General features: G+C 40.9%; 1 protein-coding gene across 1 annotated transcript; it reads right to left on the bottom strand.

Annotated features, from left to right (window-relative positions):
• Window positions 1-4,432: 4,432 nt before the first annotated feature.
• On the bottom strand, window positions 4,433-5,276 carry rasd4 (rasd family member 4). Its single transcript, XM_017428135.3, has one exon. The coding sequence runs from the start codon at window positions 5,167-5,169 to the stop codon at window positions 4,543-4,545; it is 627 nt and encodes a 208-aa protein (XP_017283624.1). The 5' UTR covers window positions 5,170-5,276; the 3' UTR covers window positions 4,433-4,542.
• Between the last annotated feature and the right edge of the window lie 8,662 nt (window positions 5,277-13,938).

Here is a 13,938-nt window from a genome sequence, read left to right as displayed (position 1 = left end):
GTTTTTTAGATGTGAACAGTTCAAATAGCATAAAGTTTGTGGAAACAGTTTGATGCCATAAAACAGAGAAAATAAAAACAGGAAAACAACAGTGTGAATGCTGAATCATCATTCTCACAGATATCACACACACTCTTACTAACAACACACTGAAAATCATTTTATACAATGAGATACATGGTTATTAATCTACACAACAACTAAAGATCAGGTTTTAAACTTTAACTAGAATGTTACTTTTATGTGTAAATTGACCAAAATTGGCAGAATTTAAATAATAATCTTGGTGCAGTAACATATAAAAGCAGCACAATAATAAAACCTTTTAAACAGAGTCAGTCTGGGTTGTGTTCCTGTAAGACTGGAGCATTTTGACTGTCTGAATCAGTTATTTCAGTGATACACTTCATTATAGGTTAATATACACACTTACAAGACATACATACAAGACTTTGTTAGCTTGAAACCACTAAACAAGGTTTTAGATATGAAGTATTACTTTAGTTTGACATATCCCTAAAGATTGTTGATCTGAACCAACTTGAAGTGATTAAAGCACAAACTAAGCCTCTCCCTGTAAACACTGACCTGACAGCTTCGGATGGACTTGGCTGATGGCTCTAGTAGAAATATAAAACGCTCTCAGGTATTAAACCTTTGGCTGTTTCGCTCCTTTCTGGCTGTGAAAACACACCGTTCGCTCCTGTTGCAGTGAGGGAAATGAAGACCGACCGATGATCCAGGATTCTTCACCTTCCTGAGTCAGATTCTATAGAATGAAACTTTTGTGACCTCACAGCATTTTAGGAACGCATCAGCCGTTTCCACGGTAATGTTATGGACACACAATTTTGATTGGTTAAATGTGTTCCTTTGTTTATAATCAAATATGAAGTGAAATTAAATTCTGTTTCTATAGGTTCAGCAGCTTTACCTCCTGAGGAATGTTGGCTGTATATTATAGGTTTATGTTTCAATTAAAGTGTCTGTCCCAACATTTCTTCCTCCATCACCACGATCAGAGACACAGAAAACTCAGTAAGAGACTGATTTGTTGTTGGGCCCCTGGTGGCCCCTGGTTGGCCCTTACAGTCCATGTCAGCTCATTTATTTGTCCACAAACCAGACGGTAAACTGGAGCTGAGACGATCCCTGACTGTTTCCAGACCCCTTTATAACAAGAATCTTTGTAAATTTATGGTCTCGTCTTAAATTTACAAGTAAAAGTCAATAAAAGTTTGCGGTTTAGAGGATAATGACAGCCTTTATTCAGTATTTTTTCATTTTATTTATCAGAAACACAGCTGGATGTGTCAACAACAAACAAACAATAAATCTGTATTAATGTCAGTGTCTCTGTGAAGCATCAAGAAATCGTTTGTTTCTTGTTTTCTCTCAGTTGATTTCTGGTTCGCTGCAGATCAGCAGATTTTATTGTTGTTGTGGGTTTTGTGCACTTTGTTTTGTGCATGTGGCCCGGTAGATACTTGCTGAGGAGACTGAAAGGATTGCCATTTATACTTATTGTTACTTATTAATTTTGATGCTTCACCTTGACAATTAAATCACAATCTTTTTCAAATCCCATGCAGGCATTTACAATCCATGATGTTTATTTTTCACAAACTAACCAATGGGCAAGCAGATTATCTGAGTTTATTAGTCTTTTATTACGAGTATTAGCACACGTATCAGAATTTTTATTTGTTTATTTCTTTTTTTAGCTAACATTAATACCTATATCTATGGCTTTACAGGTCAAATGTCACCTGTATGGATTTATGTTAAAAAAGGCAAAAAAAAAATCCTTTCTTCTATGTAAAACCATCTTTAATCTACTCAGAATAGTCAGTGCAAAGTGAAAATTGAAAGATAAATTGAAGATTTGAAAACAACATGGTGTGTGGTGTGTTGTTTCCATGCATGAATCGCAGCGTGTGATTGTTTCCGTGTCCTCCTTGCAGATGTTGCAGCAGGTGGTTGTAGTTCTTCTGTCCTGGTTGGAGGGCCGGCATCTCTTTCTCGTGTTGATTCCTGGTGCAGGATGCTGGTGTGAGCATCCAGCTGTGTTCTGCCGATCTCCATCCAGCCACTGCCCAACACCCTTCTCTCTTCCATGTTGGTCAGCTCAAGCAGGGTCTTCTCAAAGACGGCGGTATGAACAGGTCAAACGACGTCTTATACATGCAACGCAGCATATCAAAGGCCCTGGGGTCATTTTGATGATGTTCTCTGCATTGTATGTCGTAAGGGCTTGATGACCATGAAATGTCACCTTTTCTGGATTTGAAATCTCCTTGAAGATGTGTGACATCCGGGTCCTCCTCTTCGTCATGTTCAGGGTCACATTGAACATCATCCTCTTCCTCAGACACATCCTCCTCAAGTCTCTTTTGCTCTCTGTCCTCAGTGTCACTCTGATCACCAAAGATACGATCAACACCCTCATAGACGGTGAATCTTTTGATCGTGTTGACTGATTCTACTACAGAAGGAAACTGATAACATTTCAACCAAACCTTGTTTATCTCTTTCATGCATGAATTAGGATAACTTCAGGCAGGATGTTTTCCTCAAAGTGTTTTATCTCGGTGTATAAAACAAAGGGTGGAAAAATATTTTTGTAAAAATGTCATTTATTCAAGAACTTATCCACATGTCCACTCAGGTGGACAGCATACATTGTGATATTTTCTTTTTACTAGATAGCAGTGTATTGCATGATACACTAGTGTCCAGTTTAGTCTGTGCACATAAAACCCCCATACATATAGGAGAAAATGGCTTTTAAATAGCTGTCCACTGCAGTGACCACTATGCAGGAAAGGGTTAAAGATGGTTATTTTCAGTCAAAATTGATCTATGAGCAAGTTTGTGGATAGAGGTGGGGCTGGGTGCCTGTGGGGGTGAGTGTGTGTGTGTGTGTGTGTGTGTGTGTGTGTGTGTGTGGTGGGGCAAACGGAGCCATATTTGATCCACAGAGCAACCTGCAGCTTTAACGTGATGAAACCAGCCAGTATTCTTCGGGGTCATGTACCTCCACAAATATCGCTTTTATTTTACAGCCCTGCAGAGTTTACTAGCATGGTAAAAAAAATGACTTAGGTTGTGTTAAAATAGGTGTTTCTGAGAACATCATGGAGTCTTGTTCCAATAAGAACAAAAGCAAATGGTATTTTTTGCCTACCTACATTTGAAATGTGAAATATAAGGGTTAAATCTTTTACAGATCTGTTTTGTCTTCAGGTCTTTGCTTTGCAATTAGAAGACACACACACCGCTAACTCCATTCAAGTCATTTTGTTTTATTTGATCAACTGTTGGGTTGTTATTCGGGTGCATGCTCACGCTAACTTAGAGCAAACGTTTATAAGACTTTGCACCCACATGCAAGCACAATCAGCTGCACCACCAGAGGGCAACCCAGCACAGAGCAGGAGATCTGATACAGATTTTGTGTGTTGTAACTCCTCCAGTGGTCTCATTACCCTCTTCATTTCTCTGAATGGATCCGCTCGGTACCGTTTGGAGGAGCACAGTGAGATGTGAAAGAAGTAGGTCAGATGAGCAGCCTTAATTTAAACTCACTTGTCTGGTTCAACCACTGCAGTTCTCAAGAAATGAAAACACCGTGTCAACATAATATGACAAATATTTGCATACATTACAATTTTTTTTTTTGTTTCTGCAAGAACTAACTATTTTCACTCGAGCTGTGAGATTTTACTTTATCTTACCTTCAGATAAAGAGTGACATTTATTTGGGCTCTTAAACTTTCTCTTACACTATCTCTTGTTGGTTTTGCATAAAAATGTTTTTATTTTTCTTTCTTTTCTTTCACAATGAGTAAAATCAGCAGAAAAAAAAGTGACAGAGTTTGAAAATCATCCGTTTTATTTATAATTTTTCTGAAAATAAGCTCACAGAAGCACAAACTTCACCTTGGGCTTTGCTTTTAGGACAAGATGCAAAGATTTGAAAAGGAAACCTCCCAGTTTTTTATCAGTTTTCGCTAAAAAAGTTCTTTGTCAGACAGAGTTAAAACACCACTGTGTGCAATATATATATATATATATATATATATATATATATATATATATATATTTATATCTAGCTATCCCAGATCACACATCAATGCTACTTTCTGTCAAAGGCTTCTTGAAGATTTGCAATCTGGCGTAACAGGGGAGCTGAAAGACAGGCATGTAAAACACAACATCAATGTTAAAAATGTGAAATGTCCAGTTTCTTTTCTACAGTTTGTTCACTTGAGCTGCAAAACCATCACATGGAAGCACAATGAAATAAACACAGAGTTACGCACAAACAGTAGACCTAGAAAAAAAATCATTTTTTATCTATTTCTGTCATTCACCGAGTTCTGTTCAGCCGCATTCCTCATCTTTAGTTTGTGTTTGTCTCCATCAGATCGTGTCCTTGCTGAGGAGATGAGAAAACATCGTCCATGGGAACCTCTCTGTCTCTTTTTTTTTTAACAGTTTTCTCTCCCAGTCCCTTTGAGTTGTTGGCCCCCCCTGTCCCTACGAGATCAGGCAGCTGTTGGTCTTGTTCATGGGGGGCCGCCTGTTGCTCTCCTTGGGGAAGGTTTCCCGTCTCCGGCAGAGCGCTGGACTGAGCTGGCTGGGCAGGTTGGCGTGCTGCAGCAGCTCCCTGAACGCCTCCATCACGTTGACGTTGTCTTTGGCCGACGACTCCAGGAATATGTGGTTCCAGTCCATCTCCACCGTGGACAGCACGTCCTCGCTGGGCACCTTCCTCTCGGCGTGCCGGTCCACCTTGTTGCCGATCACCACGATGGGCGTGCACTTGTCTTCCTTGACCTCCAGGATCTCCTCCCGCAGCCTCTTGACCGCTTCCAGGGAATCGGGGTCGTCCACGGCGTAGACGAGGGCGAAGGCGTCGCTGTTCTGTATGGAGAGCTTCCGCATGGCCGGGAAGGAGTAGCTGCCACTGGTGTCCATGATGCTGATGGTTACTTTGATCCCCCCCACCTCGTACTCCTTCCTGTGGAGCTCCTCCACCGTGCGCCGGTGCTTCGGCTCGAAGGTGTCTCGGAGGAAGCGTTGGATGAGGGCCGTCTTCCCCACACCCCCTGCCCCCAGGAACACCAGCCGCACCTCTGTCTTCTCTTTCACCTCGAAAGACATGATTCCCCTCTAAAACCTAAATCTAAATTCTGCCGAAGAACTTATCATTTATTTTTTTAATGGAGATGAAAATGGATGCGGTGAAGAGGTTGCATGCGAGCCTGTCAGGCTGCGCTCTGTATTTATCTACACTCATCACCTGCCCACTGGGCTGCCGGCCAATCAGGGGAGAGAGCACAAACTGCTGCTTGAATTTGCAGCAGCCAATCGGAAATAACCTGGAAAGGAAAGGCCAAAAAAATAAATAGAGCCAGAAGAGTTCTTTGTGTGCACATAGTCAATGTGCACATTGATTCAAATCCACAAACAGTTTTAAATCTGACAAGTGTGCTGATAACTCCTCTGAAACAAATACAACTTAAATGCTCTGTTTTCAGATCTGTTTTCCATCAGAAAGTCAAAATGGAAAGCTAGGAGGTCTCAGTTGTCCTCATCTGACCTCATTCAGACTGTTTTTTTTTTCTTTTGTTTGTTGCCTGGACACCGTGAGCTCAATTACCTGAGCGGAGACGGTGGTGTACGACCAAAATGTTCCCTTTATTAGCCAATAATGTCATTCATAACTGAACATAACATTTTGTGCTCATAATGACCAGTGATGGCTTTAGTATTCTAAAAGATGGAAGACAGGATGAGCAGTTCTTGATCCGGGTTCCTGTACGGCTGTTAGGTTTCGATCAGACCATGTTTGCCTGTAATTAGGTACGCCGGTGTTGGTCTTTTCTTTTCTTTTTTCTGTTACAGGTGCAAAAAATTTTTATTTTTGGTTGTTTTCTAATCATGCTCATTTGTCACGATGTATGCCTGCTTGGATCATTTCTAAATCCATTTTCCCAGACTCTAGCGTTGCTCATCAAGAGTGTTAAGCTTGGACTTTTTGACGTCCGTCTTCACCCCCAGCACATATCCTCCACATGCTTCAGGTGAAATCTGACAGAAACGTAAAGTAGTAGTTGAGATCCTTTGGAGCAGAGTTCTGTGGAAACGTTATAAACAATTAATATCTCACTCTATGAACAGCCTCCGTTTGGAGAAATAGAGTTGATTTCTGACTGGACTGACGAGCTAACGGCTAATCAGAGAAAGCAAGATGAAGTTGTCCTAAAACAACTGCAGACCTTCGAAACACATTTTCGTAATGCTAACCGATTGTACATATGTGCAAGAGTTGACCAAAATAGCGACAACTTTGTCTTTTCTTATGAAAAGACAATCTTAGGTTAAAACGCTGGTTTAAAAGGCGGTGGGTGATTTCTTTAAGGAATAAAAGGCCTTTAATTGGCAAAGCTGTTTATAACAGATTCAAGTTTGCAGAGTGACTAACTAAAGGTAAGCATGATGTGCCATTATTTTAGTTCACCATGTGCTAACAACGACATGCATGAGAATGTTTTGAATGGTTAGTATGAAGAAGTGCTTCTGTGTGTGTGTGTGTTTATTCAGCAGACTGTGTACCTATGGGTACCGTCCCAGGTAGTCAGTCAGAGAGTCACGTTTGTCAGGACGAAACTGGGATCCTGACAGTGCCTAACCACGACTGTCACAACATGTTTTCTCGGTTAAAAAGCCAACAGTCTGACCCTGAAGGACCTTGAATCGCTAAACAAAATATATCTCTAAAGAGCAGCTAATATGAGAGTGGACGTTTCTTGACGTTGGTAGACGATAGTGAATTTTTTTAAAGAGTCTGTTTCTGTGGACTCATCTGTCCAGTAAGAGACAGCAAGAGTCTGATCTGACGGCCTAAATTTAGAAACGTTCTTGTCCGTGAAGACTGAGAAGCGATCTTTTAAATTATTTTTCAGCAATTACCTCCCTTACTCTAGCGGGCTGTAGCCATCTAAAAATAAATCAAATATGTTTACTTGAATTGTAAGTCATTGCCACTAGATAAGAGGAGGTATTAAACTCAGTATTAATCAGTTTTCCTAATATGTTTTTTTTCACATTTTATTCAGCAGCCTCTGAACCTTTTTAGACGTACGCACACAAAGAGAACAGGCCTGAAAACACACACACACAGGTCCAATAACACCTAGCTCCTAAATTCCTATCACTTCTCCTAATCCACCCTTTTTATTCTGTGGCTTTGCTCTCAGACAGAGCAGCACAAATGGGCGGCTTGGATTCTAAACTCCTCTCGTCTAAGTTTGGCAGCGGGTCCTTTGGGGCTGGAACATCACGTCCTGGAAGATGACAGGTGTGTGAAGGCAGAGGAGAAGGAGACGGCGTGTCCAGTGGTGAGTGATCTCGCTGCGATTCGGTGCAGCACCAACACCTCTCTGCTCTTCAGGAGGAAATTAGTTTGTGTGACTGCTTTTTTGGGGGGAAATGAACGAGCCACGCATTCTGCTCTCTTTTGACACAGTACAAAGAGGATCTGCTTTAATTATCATGCCACGGATATGCAACACAACACCTCTCTTTTAAAACATGACCTCCCAGCTCTTAAATGGAGCAGAGTGAGCCTCTTTTCTCCACCCACCCCACCCAGTGTAATTTGTGCAAAGCTTGTGCAATCTGGAGCACTTGCAGTATGTTGGGAATGACTCTCAGCTACTACCACACCAAATTTTAGCCTAATATCTATAAATATGACTGATTTATAGCCATTTTTGTGTTTTTCAATGGATATTACCTGTTTTAGCCATCTTGAATCAGCTTAACTCTAAACATCAATCAGTTGTAGGTGCACATCCAATGATTACTTTCTGAAAATTTCATTAAAATCCATCAACTGGGTCATGAGATATTTTGCTAACAGACAAACAAGATTGACATTGAATATAATTTCATTTTCTTTAGCCAATCATCTCCATCTGAGCAGGTTTCTGTCAGAGCCAATACAGGTTTCTTGCTGCCTTCATAGTTTTGCAAAACATCCCATGTTAATATAAAAAAATGAAAAGAGATTTTCTACAGTCAGGTCGCAGCCTGCAGCAACATCTTTTTAAATCTAAAGATAGTGCGCTAATTTCCTTTTTCCAGGCTTTGGTTCTGATCTATTTTTATTTAAGCAATATTACCGTATTTAAAAAAAAAACCAAAAAGTGTTTTTAACGCACACTTCTGACATCTCCAACAAGTCATTTATTGTTTGTATTTTTTTGCTTTGTGGCGCTCATCTGTCCAGCAGTGATTGGATTATTATTGTTATTATTATGCTGTTATTGGATGTTGAAGAGCCAGAGGGCAGCACATAACTGGATTTCTTGAAATTGTTGTTGATTCTCAGAATTTTCTATTACCATGACTCCAGAGGGAAGGAGTGTAATTGTAAGGTTTGCTCCTATCGGGGTGTGCTCCTTGGAAATTGCTTCTGTATCTTTTTATTCAACAGCGGCGTGGGCCAACTTTTTGTTTGAGATGTTTGCACAGAGTGTTTACTTAGAAGTTTACATTGCCCTCCAGATTGACAGCATGCTCTCACGTGCTGCCTATTTAGTGTCTGTGTTCCAACACGCCATGTGCCTGACTCTTAAAGGGATAATTCAGGGGTCTTGGAATGGGATTCTTTCAGTGGAAAGGCTAGGAGTAATTAATATCTTACCTGTTGTAGATAGCTCTTTGGATGACTTCAGCTTAAAGGAATAGAGTTTAATTCTGGCTGGACAGAATGGGTCAGGATGGGGCTAAGACCAAAGTGGATTTCTGCCATTTTGTACCAACTCAAATCTTAATTTATAAACTTTTCCGCATTGTTATGATATTCCTGCTGGAAATGGCTGAACCAGAATTGCTACAAATATAGCTGCTGCTACTGCTGCTATACTATATGAATTATGTGTAAATACTCATGCAACGTAAAACTGAGGGCACTGGAGAGGTTTTTAACTTAGTGTTTGCATGAATTGCTGCAACACTTTTGAGAATGGAGCTATTTTCAAGAACAATATTTTGCGACGCAGTTTCTAAAATTAATATTCTCAGTTTCCTTGTATGAGCCGCAGGAGCTTGCAGCATTGCCGCTTAAAGTTTGAACATGTTACAAAAAAAAAGCGTGCAAATTGCAACAGATTGGAAGCAAAACAAGAGAATAAACTGCGATCAAACTGAGACACAGTGAAGACATTTTGTGAATATGTAAGCAAAAAAAAATTTGCACAACGTTGTCAGGCATTGCAGTCCATTAAGTGTGATTCCAAGCGAATATTCATGTATTTTCTCGCTATTTTGTGTCTCTAACTACTCGCCATCAGCCACGTCTCAGCGAGACACGGGCTTCAGATCTCATTTGTTCATTATGTCTCCACAGAAGCTCGCTCCAAAAGATCTGAAGTATCACTTTAACTTCAAAACCCTAATTGTAAGGCAAAAATCTTACCTAAGGCAGAATGAGCCATAGATTAAAAAAAAAACCAAACACCACTATAGACGGTTTTATTGACCTCGAGCCTTTGGAATGTGATGCGTCTCATTTTATTTTACTCATAGATCCTTCAGCAGGTCGATCAATAACTCGTCGTCGTTGTCGCTGAACAAAACGAACACCGCTCAGCTGTTTTCAGATGTTGGTTGAGAGAGGATTTTAGCTGCACCGGTTCTGATTCTGTACAAAGCAGACTCCTTCTATGGCAGCCATGTCATCTCCTTCTGCACGCATTTAGGAGCTCTTCAGCTTGTCAGATTAAAAGCTGTACTCGTTTAGTTCTCAAAGTGGTTTCTTCTGCGTGGAGAACTTGTGTGATAATGTTTCATTATCTGGCCGATATATCGGAGGGCATCTGTTTATTCTTAGAAACATATTCCCTGCAGGTCTAGGACCAGCTGTGACCTCTGATTCTGCTGCTCTGACGAGGTATTGAGCCACTGGTCCCACTGTGGTGCGATGAGAAAAAGAACACGCTGTTCGGCGAGCTGAGCACGCTGTCGTTCATCTGATCACACGCAATCTCTGGATTTCTGATGAGCAATAATGACTTTTGTGTTCCGGTGGTTAGGATGTAGTTTGCGGATGTTTCATGAAGAAAAACAGCCCAAAAATGGAAAAGAAACTGAAGCGATATACCAGTGTTTGGCAAGCAAATGGAACCATCAGTTTAATAGCTGGAGAACAAAAATTATACCCAAAAAATGAATGTATATAAAATTGTGTAGTTTTTTTTTAAACAACTGAATGAGAATATGCCAAAGAGACACTTTTAATTCACTTTAACGGCTTGTCAAGGCAAAAATATGGGTGTGTCACACTGTCATATTAACGACCAAACGTCTGTACATCGTTCTCCGTGCAGTAACCTGCGGAACAAGACAAATATTTTGGAATGGTAGCGAAAAGGAGTGTGCAAGTTTAACTGGAGAGTGAAATGATCTTGTGCCATATAAAACAACACATAAAGGGAAAGGCACATCGCTGAAGCGTTGCATGCCAAAATCTTAAACAAACATCTTACTTCATCTGTTAGCGCTCAGAGTATGTGTTAGGAATGGCTCACAACCACTACCACACCAACTTTTAGCTCAGATATGTCCAGTGGTTTATGAGATACTTCACAAACAGACATTGTCATCCACATTTCATGACAGTGGGAGAGAATAAAACATGTTATAAGATGAACTAGATGCTCCTCCCTCTGCATTAAATTCATTAGCCAAGTTAAAGGGATAACTTAGACATTTCTCTTCAGTGGAATAATAAAGAAACTCGACGTCCAAACCCCTGCCTGCAAGATTTTCCTTATCTTAAACCATAAATGTGAACATGAAAGCAAAACCTGCTGCCACATTGGGTAAAAGCCGTGATGAGAGCCAGATGTTCTCCGGGGTCCACTTTTCCTGTGGCTCTGCTGCTCACATTACTCTCCATTATCTCGCTGCATTACACAGTTAAACAAAGCCCCCACCACCCACCCCGTCATGTGTCCTGAAACCCAAACACAGACACCGAGCCGCTACACCCTCTCAGCGAGTATTCTCGGCGCCTGAGGGGGTTTTCACACCTTGGAGACAAAGTGCAGCGTGTGTGTGAGCGGGTTCACGAATGCAGGGTGAGTGCTTTCCGCCGTGTTTACGCTCCACAGCTGCCGCTAACATCTGGACCCGAGCTCCGGGGCAAAACTGAATGACCAAACAAATCTAAAACCCACAGGATCCGTTCTTTCATTCCAGCCGCACTGATCCAAAGTTGACCAAGGTGGCAGAGAGCCCCGAGTTAAATCGAGCTCGAAGAAGGGATTCACCTTGAAGAAGCTCTATGCAAATTTGGGCCCTTCCAAACGACAGGTTTGGTGATGTTTATTTTGTGTGGGGGTTAAAAGAGCTTTGCGGCAGAAAAGATGCTCTTAGATATTCATTCAGTGATTCATATTAGGTCCCTGTGGGGTTTGTTGTTCAACACAAAGCTGGCTTGAAGCGTTAGCTGTTAATGGCAGATTCTGATGCGTGGGGCGATGATGTAGCTTTAAACGAGTCAGCACAGCGTTGGTAAACAACCTAATTAGACAAATTATGCAACATGTGTCACCAGTGAGACTCGTGCTCATTTGATTACAGAAGCCGGATCACAAAATGGCCAATTCTCATCTCCAATTACGCTCCAATATCCTAAAACGGCTTCTCACACTATCAAGTTATCAGCACCGTCATGCGTCTGCAAGAAACTTGTAAACCATCCATTTGTTTTTTTTAGTGTTACTATTACCGCCTAATTTGAAGTCACAAATGGTAGTGGTTAAACGATTTCAGTACAGAATGGAGCACCCTTTCAAAAAGCTGGTATGGTTTTCAAGTAAACAGACGTAGCTTCAATATCCTTAGAATTGCTGTGTAAATAATTCTATCCTGCAACAGATTTTTTTGTATAAGACATGCTTTTTATACTTATTATGCCCCTTTCATCTCAGATGGACAACCTTGGTAGAAAAGTTAAGCTCTGCCAGAACGTGGATGGTCTTTGCAGGGTCCAGAGTGAGTTTTGAGCAGCGTATCTGGGTCCTGGGAGGAGGGCAGTGGAGTGAAGGGGGTCATATCCATGTTGGTTGTTGAGATTTTGAAGCAGGACTGGTGTTGTTTCAGGATCAATTGTAAGCAACAAGGCAGAAAAAGTTCTATCTAGGTAACAAATTGGTGCTTTTACATAATCCACGCCATCCTTCCACGCGCCTGGTCAGGAACGCTCAAGCTGCATCGTTTCCAAGGAAGGCCTACTCCAGTGGTGTCCAATCCTGGTCCTGGAGAGCCACTGTCATGCATGTTTTTTTGTGGTTTCTCTGCTTCAGCACACCTGATTTGAATGAATGGGTGATTAACAGGCTTCTGCTGAACTTGAAGAACTAAAATCATGCAGGAAAGTGGCCCTCCAGGACCAGGATTAGGCACCAATGGCCTACTCCGATCCAGCTGTACCACAGTAAGGCTTCCCTCCTGGTGATGTGTTCGGTCTGGCTCTGACACTTTAAAACTCATGAAAGTCCTGATTTGGCAGAAATATCAACGTTCTTCTTACCTACATTTGAAAGTGAAAGTATTTATCAAAATAGTGTGAATTGTCCAGATTCTTGCACATGTAAAACCTAAAGCTGAGATCCTAATCAGATATCCTTTTTTAGAAAGTTTTTCATGTTTTAGATACATTTATAATCAAAGTAATCAGAGTGTTACGCTTGTTAAATCATTATAAAGTAAATATCACTTTAAACTGCATTCAGATAATTCAGAGTTATTACTTGATAACAAAACATAAGGTCAAAAACAGGAAACTGTTCCCAAATTTTCAGTGTTAATTGTATTTTTGTATATGCTGATTCATTGCTTTTTTGCTGATTCATGTCAGTTTTTTAAATAAAATCTTAAAAAGGCAAACTTGGTCTATTTGTTGGTAATGGTTGTGATGAAAGCTCCCTGTAATGAATGGATTCAGCCCTCAGTTGTTGAGATTTGATAAATAATATGGGTGAATAAATCAAGTAATCTAAACATTACTGATCAATGGTTTGATCTGGTACCCCCTTTTAACAAGAGCATTAAACAGTGAGAAGACTCATCTGCTGCAGTCCATTGGTTATTTGACAATATGAGCAAATATGAAACAGATTGAAACTTTTTAATCAAACTGGTTATCAGTTTTTAACCTTTCCAGGCAGCAAACGTTGTATATTAGGAGCTAAATGAAAGCCCGAGTCAGTTTTGTTAATGGCTCAGATGAGCCCTGAGCTCCTCGGTGGTGGATCTGATGTTTCGTCAGTGAAGTCTGCTTTTACAGACGTGTCAAGGACAGGAGATACATCAGAGCGTTGCTGTCAGCACGAGCTGAGTCACACTTTTTCCTTTCTTCCACTGAACGACTTAAAGCCCAGAGAGGAGGGTTAGGCCCCAGGGAGCTTTTGAAACACTTCTCAAGGTTTTATGCGCTCCTGTTTAAACAGCAGACACTTAGTTTGGGGACATATAATCTCTGTAAACAGAAATTAATATGCAGCCTTTCTTGGAAACAGAACTTCTTGGTAACAGAAGCTGTTTGAACCCTGGTTCGAGTTAGCCCAAGAAGTGTTAGTTTGGACTTTTTGCTGTCTCTCCTTATATCTGCTCCCTCCTTTTTAAATTCCTGTGCGCCACCTGCTTCGTTTCAGTCATTTATTGTTCCCTTATGGTCCCCAGAGAGGGGGGTTCAGCTGCTCCTGATCAGCTGTTATCATTCGATTGAGTCTTGTCATATTTCCACCTCATGTAAAGATGGAAAAAAAAAAAGTGTTACATTTATGTTGAGCAAACATGCTTCTATCACTCAAATGAAAAAGGTGGGAGAACACACAAGTAAAAATACAAACCATA

The sequence above is a fragment of the Kryptolebias marmoratus genome, linkage group LG12, assembly GCF_001649575.2.
Source record: "Kryptolebias marmoratus isolate JLee-2015 linkage group LG12, ASM164957v2, whole genome shotgun sequence".
NCBI lineage: Eukaryota > Metazoa > Chordata > Actinopteri > Cyprinodontiformes > Rivulidae > Kryptolebias > Kryptolebias marmoratus.
The sequence above is the reverse complement of the archived record's forward strand: the minus strand, read 5'-3'. Positions and strand labels throughout refer to the sequence as shown.